The following is an 11,908-nucleotide window of genomic DNA, read 5'->3' on the forward strand; positions in this document are numbered from 1 at the left end:
GTAATAGGTTCGATTTCAAGCCATTTTGAGTGCCCCCGTTTTTCCCGCCGTATTCACATCAGAGGAGGTTGAGATGATGAGATTGAGCCTACTTGTAACGAAATTCAGCCTAGTGTCTGCAGCGCTTACGTCATGATGTTCTGTTAATGACAGAACTATTGGCAAAAACGTCTATTACAGAAGAGATTCAAGATCGCATTTACGGCAAACGTTTACGCAACGCAAACGATAAGAATAATGCAAAACAATTCTGGCCTTTGTGGTAACACGAGTTAGTTACATACTCACTCAACTTCACTTAGAAATTGAAATCTGCGACTGGCAAACGTAGACGTTTTCTCTTTACGAAACTGACACTTTTTATGCAGGCAGATTCGTTGAATAGCTCGCTTTTGAAAAGAGTGGCAGCCTGGAGAGTGGACTCTCGTGTGGGCTCCTGGGGCGCGTTCAACTATGAGGTCGCTAGGGAGTCTAAGCGCATGCATAGGCAAGATTGCAATGATTTTTCTCTGGCTGAAGACAGGTCTTTCACCGTAATACATGAAGGCCGAAGTTGTTTGGCCGAAACGTCTTTGATGCTTTATTTAATAACGTTGTTTCTAACTTTACTGAATAGTCAGTGCCAAACAAAAAATTTTTAGTTCTGACATAAAAGTACATTGAAACCTGTTTCAATAGTTTGGAAGCACCATTCGCCATGCCCCCCCCCCCCCCTTTTTTTAGGGTCCTTACGGCTACCATATATATCATGTGCTTATGTAATTTTTGCATTTTCTGTACCTGAAGAAGTCTGGTGGTATTGGCCAGCCGAAATATTTGTACGACGCTAAATCAATTTAACTCTGCGTTGTGTCGGCTTTGCTTCTTTTTTAATTGTAAAGGCCCTACCCGTCTCTCCGAACCATAGTTAGTAGAGGAGATGTCCGAACCTATGCCTTTCCTCCCTTCTTCCTGTACTTCTCCTTTTGATCTGTTACTAACATCTTTGCTTCGCAAGGACATAAAAGCACACCCTCCCCTCCCCCGCAAGGTCTCGATGTGATTTCGGTGGATGCCGGGAAGCCATTAGCCGCGCAAAAGGGAAGAGCTCTGGGATCAAGATTGTTTGCTGCTCTTGAACTTGTCAGTTTTCGAGGCTTTTTGAGGTTTTTGCAAGCCGCTTATTCCCCGCATATATTACATAGACGATTAGTGACAGGATTCGATTGTTATTAATGCAAACGACTTGACACTATTTCGGCCGTGAGGTGACAGCTATTTGTTGTCAGTCGATACCGGTCGCTTAACAGCTTGAGAAGTCGCGCTCGCTCTGCGGATCTCCGAGGAAATTGCAGCAATGTACGGCTTTGTAAACCAAGCTTTGCAGGAGTTTGTGATCCGGGAGAGCAGCTTCGAGACTTGGGAAGAAATTCTGTAAGTGTTTTTGCAAATCGTCGTCAGATTTAGCATCAGTTGTTTACGATCGAGCAAGCGGTATTTCGCGTATTCGAAATCAAGCGAATGCCATTTTGCTCTTCGCGAAATTGATTTCCTTTCTCGATCCTTATCTTGAAGGAAGAAGGCCAATCTCGATCTTGGAGAAACAGGAGAATTTAACCAGCGACGAATATATGATGACCAGAACACATTCGATTTGCTGCGAGTAGTTTCGGAAGTGCTCGGTGAGTAGACAATTTTGCATACTAATTTTTGTCGCTAACAGTACAGTACAGTTGTTTGATCTCGAGCGTGTTCCATTGCTATGTCTGCATTCACGTTCTCCGAGGTGAAAATGGTTTTAAGAAGAACTTGTAGCAAATCGAGAGAAACGTTTTACTTAACTGTCAAGGAATTATCGCGGTATTATGTTGATATTATCATACGGGTTAAGTTTCTGCGCACAACAACTTATAAACAAAAGTCACCTCGGCTTCTTTGTGCAATTTTCACAGAAAACTAGAGCTTTTCTATTGAACAGAGCGTCTCCGTCTTTAACATATGGAATTGCAGGTCATTGTGTCAAACGCATTTTGTACCGTTGTTATGAACTACAGAGAAATTCCGTAGAGATTAATTTTTCACCTGTGTAGACTTGACAATTTGTGTCGCTTAAAAATTCAAATGAAGTTTATTAGGATAGATTAAAAATTTACAGGGCGCACTTGGGCAAAGTCCCCCCCCCCCCCCCCACCCAAAGAAAAAAAAACAACTTTAAATAAAGAAGGAGACAGATCGCCGCTAATGTTTTAATTTATTTGTGGTGGAAGAACAGATACAGTGTTAATTAAGTGTATTGTATGAATAGGGGATCTGTCTGTTGGAAAAGAGGTATTTGATTTTTGTGTGATTTGGATCAAACCGGATCAAAGCAATCAGACATTATTGTCATTCGGGCTCATGTTTATCTTTTTGGAAGGCTCCAGACTGATTTTTGAGAGTTTACAAATAAGTCAGTGATGAATTTTTTTTATTTTAGTTTATTCATTTACCTTGCAAAATGTAAAATATAGAAAAGGAAAAAAATAACACTTAAGGAAGTGGAATGTGTTGTTCCAGAAACATGAATCGAAGGAGGCTTAAAAGGGTTTTTAGCTACACATGCACATAAGCCCACCCATGTTAAAGATAAGGAACAGGTGTCAGAATTTGCTTCAAATCCTGGGCATGCAGAACACCCCAAATAGAAATGCAGGATAAAATTGCATGAATCGTAATTAATATCAGCAGGAAACATTAATTTTGTATTTATCTCAAAATTTTGCATGGTGACCTACATTCAGTATGCCACTTCAAATGGTTAAATGATTTGAACCCAGGAGTCATGTCATAATAATTATGATAAACTATAATAATTACATGAACTATGATCATTGGGGTAAGTGTTACTAGTCTGAGAAGGACTCTTTGAGGTGACTTTGACTGACGTTTCAACAACCTGAGCAGAAGTTATCATCAGTCAGTCAAGTAAATAATTGTGGAACATCGGTAGATGCGTGGTATAAATGTTTCTGGTTATTAACCTGATTGGTCATCAAAGTTGAGATATTATTACGCGGGGTGCCCTGAAGGGGCATATCGTGTCTAAAAACGGGTCGATTTCTTTTTTTTTTTTTTCTTCCTCGTAGCTACAAATGTGTACATTAATTTATTCATTAAACTATCCCCTCTCCTACTCGCGATGTATTGTCCTGATTGTCTTCAACAAAAGAAGGCCAATCAAAATCCTTTTTTGTCGCTTATATCGCGAGGGAGGGGACCCACTCACCCCCTACCTGTGTGACGTCAAAGCATCATTTGATTTATTTATCAAATCCGGATTAAATTTGGCACCATATTGTTAACATGTTCTGGACACAAGTGTGCTGTTTTCAAACGGAAATTTCACCATTTTGAAGCGGTGAATCGAAAGAATAACTTCTAAGAAGCACCCGACATTTAAAACGGGGGAAATTGGTGAGTTCCTGGCGAAGGAATCGTGCTTTGTTTGACAGTCTTACACCACGACACGAGACTGAAAAGAGGTCATTGAGAAGCTTATGTTATCGTAATGGAATTTCAAAAATTTCCAGTGAAAGTCTGGGTCGCGTAATACAAGGGAAACAACGTAACGCAATCGTCGTGACTCAAACTATTCCATTAGCAAGGATAGATTTATCAATCGGTGAAGCATACAGTTGGAATAAATGAATCAGCCCCAGCATCACGCGTAATGCCAGTGTAGCAGGCATCTTGTTGACCATTTATCACTTATCCATGATGTTATTGAGGGGGGGGGGGAACACATTTCTATACAGCTTATATCAGGGATTCTCCACCCCCACTGGGTTCAGAGGATGGAGAACACTTAACGACCTTTTATTTTCTTTGCAGGGTTATCAGAAAGTTACATCTTGGAGAAGTTTGGAGAAATATTCTTTGAATATATCCAAGATGCTGGATATGAAGACATGCTTGAAAGTTTAGGCAGTAATCTCAAGGATTTCTTCAACAGTTTAGATGCAGTTCATGAGCATCTGCTATTTGTATTTCCTGGCATACGAGCACCCTCTTTTCATGCGAAAGACAACTCCGATGGCAGTGGCATTGAACTCCTTTACTATTCTGAAAGAGCTGGACTGGAGTACATGGTTGTTGGTATGGTGAAAGCAGCTGCCAGTAAGATTTTCAATTTTGATGTGAATGTCGAAGTGTATGCACAGACAAATCAAGAATTGAGCTGGTCCAAACTTGTAGTCACCCCAGAGAACTATGCCGACATGGTTCTGCTCAAACAGCAGGACAAACAAATCCAGAAAATGGAGCAGAAACTGGAACTGGTCACATTAAGTTCTAGAATCAGTAGCCAAACATTCTGCCAGGCATGTCCGTTTCACATCATCTTCGACAACAAAATGATAATTTACCAGGCTGGCATTTCCGTGACGCGAGTCTTGCCCTCTGTTAAAGTTGGCCAGACCAGACTTGATGAAGCATTCGAGGCTATCCGCCCGCACATTCAGCTAACATTTGACAACATTTTACATTTCATTAACAAGGTGTATGTCGTCAAAACCAAGGAAGGTCTTTTGGATTCTGCAACTTTGACAACAGTTTCAGAGGATGATATTGGAACACTGGAATTACCAACAATGCGTTTCCGTGGTCAAATGATGTACCTTCCTGAATGTGACAGCATAATGTTCCTTTGTTCCCCAAGTGTTCTTAACTTGGACGGCTTGAATGAAATAGGTTGGTGAGCATATTGTTACTCAGGGTTTATTCTAGAAATTTATGTATGATGTAATATATCAAACACAGTGACACAGTGTTTCATCACATATCAAACACCAAGAAATACTATGCTTAGCGGAGTATTTTTGACGAACTTCAAGGTTTTTGAAATTGTGATGAAACACTGTGACAAGATGTAACTTCTCAAACAAACTGATTTGGAAGGGGAAATTCAAGATGCAAAAATGAGGAGTTTTTCATCAGATATCCAAACATGCCACGGTGCATGATTTCCTTTGTCTTTGGCTTTTGAATTATCAATGAGTTTGAGAAGGCCAGTGGAACATGTTGAGGGCCTTTTGTTACGACAGGGCAGGGTCCAAGACTTTTGACTTCTGATACTTGGCTTAGACGTTAGCAGTACGGTGGTGTAAAAATGAATATTACTTTGAAATATTGAACATTTTATAAGTTGCTTCAGTGGTACAGTTTAATACAAAGACAGGCCTTCCTGGTGAAATTTGTGCAACATATTTTGTAAGCAAAGAAAGAAGGATTTTGGGGGTTATATTTTAGGGCAATTGACTTTTTTTGCTCTTGTTTTTGCCAAATAGGATTTTTTTTTTTGGAATCGGCAAATTTGTACCCATGTACTCATCCCTGTCAATAAGCATTGCATTATGGAGAGGGAGGGTTGGGAGGAATGAAGCTCCCTAAATGGCTTACAGGTAAACATAGTGATAGCACTGATTAGACACTGACCCTGTTAATCGACTGATTTGGACTGAAAATTAATTAATTTGGCAATTATCATCTTTTCTCTTCCAGGTCTGTACCTCAGTGACATTCCTATTCATGATGCCACCAGAGATCTCATTCTTCTCTCGGAACAGCACAATGCTGAGACGCGTCTCTCACAGCGACTTGAAATCCTGACAGACAAGCTTCAGCAGACAGCGCGTGAACTTCAACAGGAGCAGCAGCTTACTGACAGACTGCTGTACAGCATTCTTCCAACCTCAGTGGCGAATGACTTGAGATTGAAGAGACCTGTTATGGCCAAGAAGTATGAGATGGTGACGATCATGTTCAGCGGAATCGTGGATTTCACTCATTACTGTAATCAGAGCAGTGAGCCTATGGAGATTGTTGAACTTCTGAATGAGACATACACCAAATTTGATCAGCTGGCTGACAAAAACAATGAAGTTTTCAAGGTATGTTTATGAGTCTAATATTTCTTAGAGCCACAGTGATACTGTAGCAGTGAGCACGCCATTAATTGAAGTTTTGGTTGGAAGATCGCTGGTCCAAGGCTAGGTTGGTCTGCGTTGTCTTGTTGGTTGCTTGCTCTATGCTATAGCTTTCTATCCACTGGCAGCTATACCAAAGGGTCTTGGCAACAGAATGTTGAGGGGTAACCCTAGCCCTATGGTGGACAAGGATCCCATCCAAGGGGGATAGTGATAATCCTAGTTACTTTATGCTGGGTATCTTGTGATGGGCTAGCATCCCATCTAGGGGTGGGGCGGGGATATCGTAATACTCGTTTGTTCTTCATGCTAAAGAAACTTGTCTAAACCATGTTAGCATGCCTGAGGTTTGACTTTATAGTGCATTACCTCTTGTGTGATAATTCACAGATAATCGCATTCTGGTTAGGGCAGTTGATAACACACCAATCTGCAAAGATAGCATTGTTAGTACCAGTCTGCAAAGAAGGTTGCTGGTACCATCAAATCATGACCAATTCTTGTAATATCATGACCCTTATTCTTGGCTTTGTATTGACGTGATAAGGAGAAATTACAGTTGAAGCTCTCGTAAGCAACCCCCTTGGGAATTGGAAAAAGTGGTCGGAACTAGAGCAGGTCGCTTACAAAAGCGCACTCTCGTAAGTGACCAAAAGCTGAAACAGTAGAAGCTGGTCACTTACCAGAGCTTTTAGCATAAAGCTCTCTACCTTGGTCTCAGGGTAACACTCTTGATCCAGCTTTAAATCATCTTGAATTTTAGATTCAAGATCTTTACTACAAACGTTATTAGGTAGTGCTATTTTACTGTTAATGCTATAACAAAGTGTATACTGTTATTAAAGAGTTGCCGTAATACGTATCAGAATCTTCAAGTGGTCGCTTACTAAAGCTTCAAAGCAAAGGAAAAGACTAGTTGGTAATTCCCAGAAGTGGTCGTGGTCACTTATGGGAGCGGTCACTTATGAGAGATTTTAATTACAGAGTTTAAGTGACAATTCAAATTTCATAGTGGTGGTCATAACTAGGGCTGGTCGCTTACGAGAGTGGTGGCAAGGAGAGCTTCGACTGTATATACTGATCACTATGGTGCTGCATTTCAGGTTGAGACAGTAGGAGATAAGTACATGGCGGTCAGTGGATTACCTACAAGATGCTCAAGCCATGCAGTTAATATTGCTAATCTGGCACTCGACATGATTGACATTGTACAGGAAGTCAATGCCGGTGGGAAGAAGATGCAGGTCAGATTCATAAGGCACTTTACATTTGTCAGAACTGGCCTAGCTGCCAGTTCCATCATTTCACAAACGGAATGCACTAATTTGAATGACAGTTTATGTGACACTTTTTGGAATTGCTTGTGCACACTACTTAGGATGCAAAAAAAGTTAGTTTTACAGCTTTGCCATTCGGGCAACCTGTAACTAGTATGTACAAGCCCAAAAGTCATTTCAACAAGCGTCAAAAACGTTATGATGCACAGGATTGATTACATAGTTCTTCTGTCATTTGTATTTCTCAAAAACTTCACTTTCCCATCGGGCAAGCCGCAGGCTATCAGACACTACTTTCTTTGCAAGCTGCTACTCTCAGAAGGTGCCATTTTAAAGAATTTGAAGAATCCGTCCACTTTCTCCATTTACGGATCGACTGGTCTGACTGGACAGTTCTGACAAATGGCAAGCATCCATAGTCACCATATACATTGTTACATGGAGTACTTTCAGTCCATTTGGGGAGAGTAGGAGGAAGCTGAATCCCAGCTTAGCTTTGTAAAAAATACTAAAAAATAGTCTGCAATATTAATATGGAGCCAAAGTTTCAGTCTAGTGTGCGAGATTTTGTAGCCTACACTCCTTTCCATAGTCATGCAATATTGTGTGACATAAGGTCATGCATAGAGAGCATTTCCATAAAAGGAAAACAACATGTGCGAGGACTTAGTTGAAATCGAGCAGCGTATTTACTGTGTAATAACGTGAGACATCTGCAAGTTTGGAATAAAACAGTGAAACTACAACGCAAGGTTCGGTGTTCCGTTACAGTTTGGTTCACCAGTTTGAACTAACTGGGATGGAAGTCTCATCCTGGACAGTTTAGATGCTCAAACTCATTGCAATTACAATGAAAGAGGTCCATCTTTTTGGCTGGTCTTCTCACATGCAAAAAGTTGTCATGAAATTACAACAAAAGCTAGTTCATTTGTCATTTTTGAGAAAAGTGCAAGGACAGTACAGGCAGATGTTTTCCCTATCATCATGCTAAGGTCTTGAGGTTAAAACCTAAAATTAATCTATCAGTATACCTTAAAATTGTGAGTGAAAAGAAAGTGAAGTGTCACAAGCTGTTAGGAAAGAACCTGCCCATATTCATACAGAATTGAATGATTGAATCTGGGAAAAAATAAAGAGCTATGTTTGTTAAATATTTGTAGTCCACTTTCCCAAATATGAGCAACTCAAGCAAAGCAATCTTAAACTCAACCTCGTTGTTGTTGCCATAGATTACGATTGGTATTCATTCTGGCGAGGTTGTAGCAGGTGTTGTTGGGCAGAAGAAGCCGCGGTACTGTCTGTTTGGAAATACAGTCAATCTCACTAGCCGTACAGAGACAACTGGGCTGCGAGGAAAGATCAATATGACAGAATACACTTACAGGTAAATAACACATTAATACTAACAAAGAAAGAAAAGTATACAGTGCTTCAGACACTGCCGATACTAGCAGTATTCTGGACAGTTGTCATATGAATTTAATATTTACATGCAAGGGCACTGCCTGACAGGAGCGTAGTAGCCTGAGGCACCCAAGAAAATCTTCTGGGCACCTAAATTTTTGGTAGCAGCAGCTAACACTTCACATGTTGGGCTCCTAACTTCTAAGCATTTGTCCTTGTGGCCTCCTTGAATTTTTTCTGAGACAACAGCCTTGACATGTAGTGATTTATCAGCCCTATTAGTAGGGGCCAATTTACCTGTTACAATTTGTTGGCCAATTTTGTTTACTAATGGTGTTGTGCTGTGGTGAAAAATGGCCTGATTCAAAGAATCTGTAGGACTGCCACAGATTTTTATAAAACAGACAGATTTTCATCTGCGTGCTCATTTTCAAATTTGGCCAAAGCGGCCCGATTAATAATTAATCGGGCCGCTTTGATATCAATTGTTGATATCAATGTGCAAATTAGCCTTTGGTACCAGATGGCCTTGTTTGCCATGAATCTTCCAGTGGCTCTGTGGCTTTTAACGGAGCATCTGACTGGTGTATGGAAGGTGATGAGTTTGACTCTTGTCAGAAACTCCGATTTTTTTATTTGTCCCTTGCTTGTGACAAGCTAAAAGTGAATGGTACTGCTCAGTGGTAAAACCAATGAGGCCAGCAGTAGTCTTGTGTTGTTCTAATGTTCTGCACATGTGGGAACCTGCTTAAAAAAGTCACAACATTGGTTGCCATACCTTCTTCCAGGGGTTTAGATTTGATTTGTGGTAACATTTAGTAATTTAACCATCATCAGGGTTATCTTGGTACCATGAAACATAACTACATTATTTAAGAATATGGTAGAGGGATAAAGGTGAGTTTTGTCTATGCCCACGAAACATAGCCTGCACCATAGATGGAATCAACCACCAGTAAATACTGTCTGTGAATTAGCACCCAAATCCTTGTTCTAGACCTCAAACGGCATACCAGGATCTGAGTACACTATGTGATTTTCCTTTGCACAAGGTCATTTTTTGATTGGTCTGGTTATAGCCAATTAAATCGAAGGGGATTTCAAAAGTGGCTTCCAGTATTTCGTTTCCTTCATTTGGGGTCTTTCAGAACACGGTTTTGTGCTCTAATTCACTGACGGTATTTACCAGTGATTGATTCCATCTGCGGCACAGGCTATAGGTAAACAAGAAGCTAGAGTTGCTAGATGGGGTACTCTTACGCTTCTCTTAAGCTCTTCTAACTTCCCGTGTGCATCCATAACTTGATATACGCACGCTAAGCATGAACCAATTCTTAATTGTTCACAGAAACATTACTGATATCCTCAGTTTGATGATAAATAAAGCCGTCGTCATCACAAAAATTTCAGTTCGACCATAAAGAAATCACAAATTTTGTTCTTACGTTTAAGACATAAGCATGCTTTTCCATGTATCACTGAAAAACAGCTGTAACCACTAATCAGTACTGAGTAGTGACAATTTTTAATCAGTGATGTCGCTCTGATTACAGATCACTGTTATGCGAACCCCATCACAACTTTGTGTTCAAAAAGCGAGGTCCTGTCACCATGAAGGGAAAACCGGAACCAATGATCACATACATCTTGCAACGAAAGGATGAGCAGTGATGTCTTCATGTCAGACAAACACCTTTATCTGTAAAGAAAGACAGAGTGTAAATTTAAGTAGGTATGAACTGTGGCAGGTTTAGGAAGTCATGTAACTTGGGGCGGCATGCACCCAGAATGTTTTATCCACTGTTTTGCGCTTTATTTTGTGATAAAAATGGAAAACTTGCCCATAATCATAAGCTTTTATTGCAAACGAAGCCCAAAGCAGCGGATAAAACGTTGCAGCAACGTTTCCTGAAGGAATTCTGCCAATCAGGGCCACGTGCAAAAACTCTGATGAATCTAAGCTAAAACAACAAAATGCTATCTAAAATGCATTTAGGTCGGTTATGCTCTCAGCTCTTCAATTTGTATGTATGAATACAAATGCCTCTCAATCCACAAAAGATAATGTAGTGATAGGTACTAACTAAAGGTAGTGTGGATTAAAGAGCAAGATAAAGGTTCTAATCACAAGGGAGGGCAGGAGGGAAACTTGCGGTTGTGAATGAACCGAAGCCCGGAAAGAATTGGCTTAGGAAACGAGGTGCAAAGAGGTGCATGGCATTTAGGGGCTGCCTCTCCCAGCGTTTACAAGGGACAATCCCTGTGAACAAGGTGGGGACAGGAGAGGGGGTGAGGGTGTAATTATCTCAGTTTCATGACACCAAATGGGGCGCTTATTCCAGGGATGGTACAGTGGCTCACTTGCGTGTTTTAAGTTCCCTGCAAAAGTTAGCCACAATACGTGTAAGTAACACTTGGAAGCCAAAACAAAGAGAAATTGGAGCTTAACTTCTGCTGTTTATAAATCTTAATATATATTTAAAAAGTGTGATCTAGAATTTCGTGTAAAGTGCGGTGGGGAACATTAAAAAAAAAAAGGTGGAGGGGTTGTGATGGTGTTGAAAATGAGACATTTTCCAACTATGTAACAATAGTATGACAAGACCTCAAAGTCTACTGTTTATTAAATGTAATATCATAATGCCATATTTAATACTATAAATCTAGAATTTAATGTAAAGTGAGATCGGGAACATAAAAAGAGGTGGAAGGGTAGTGGTAGAGCTGAAAATGTTTAAATAATATTGTAAAAAATTCAGCACCCCTGTTATAGTCGCCCAGGGAGCCTGTATGTGTGTGTGTGTGTGTGGGGGGGGGGGGGGGGGGGCACCCCACAACTTTGTGTCGATTCAGAGCTCACGCAGGTGGTATGTAAGCATTTGCTTCTGTTCCGATCTCATTTCTTTGGCATATTTTAAAAATGTAAAAAATATTGACATAAGTTAGCTACGATGTACGATTGTAGAAGAAAATTGGTATGATCAAAGCTAGGTATTGTGTATTTTACACGCTTGCGAATGAGGCGATTTAGTCCGTTTTTTTAAATTATTATTCTTAACGTATTTGTAACATTTTTAGTTACTAATTTTAGTCCAGATATAGGATGTGTTAATAAACTGATGTGTCTTCTAATCCCAAACACTGGTTTTTTTTTTTTTTTTTCATTCTTGCGCTGAATTATGCACCTTGTGAATTGAATTCCAAAATGCAAAATTCATAGGTGCGAAAGATTCCAGAGGCATTTAGATTAATTCAGTTATTTGTTGAGGCTACAGTTAACCTTGT

At 40.2% G+C, this 11,908-nt stretch overlaps 1 protein-coding gene across 1 annotated transcript; it reads left to right on the plus strand.

Annotated features, from left to right (window-relative positions):
- The first annotated feature begins 1,107 nt into the window (after window positions 1-1,107).
- On the plus strand, window positions 1,108-11,762 carry LOC146471750 (guanylate cyclase soluble subunit beta-1-like). The gene is made up of 7 exons (XM_085120273.1): window positions 1,108-1,413; window positions 1,555-1,661; window positions 3,850-4,707; window positions 5,518-5,906; window positions 7,046-7,186; window positions 8,449-8,603; window positions 10,177-11,762. Exons 1-7 carry the CDS (start codon window positions 1,337-1,339, stop codon window positions 10,292-10,294), a joined length of 1,845 nt encoding a protein of 614 aa, XP_084976399.1. The 5' UTR covers window positions 1,108-1,336; the 3' UTR covers window positions 10,295-11,762.
- Window positions 11,763-11,908: the final 146 nt, after the last annotated feature.

The sequence above is a fragment of the Pavona decussata genome, unplaced genomic scaffold, assembly GCF_977016875.1.
Source record: "Pavona decussata unplaced genomic scaffold, jaPavDecu1.1 SCAFFOLD_102, whole genome shotgun sequence".
In the NCBI taxonomy this organism is placed as follows: Eukaryota; Metazoa; Cnidaria; class Anthozoa; order Scleractinia; family Agariciidae; genus Pavona; species Pavona decussata.

Excerpts from the sequence above, each read along its gene's own strand:
- LOC146471750 (XM_085120273.1), top strand. The coding sequence starts at position 1,337 with ATGTACGGCTTTGTAAACCAAGCTTTGCAGGAGTTTGTGATCCGGGAG. Across the intron at positions 4,708-5,517 it reads GGACGGCTTGAATGAAATAG|GTCTGTACCTCAGTGACATT; the intron begins GTTGGTGAGCAT and ends TTTCTCTTCCAG. Across the intron at positions 5,907-7,045 it reads AAAACAATGAAGTTTTCAAG|GTTGAGACAGTAGGAGATAA; the intron begins GTATGTTTATGA and ends GCTGCATTTCAG.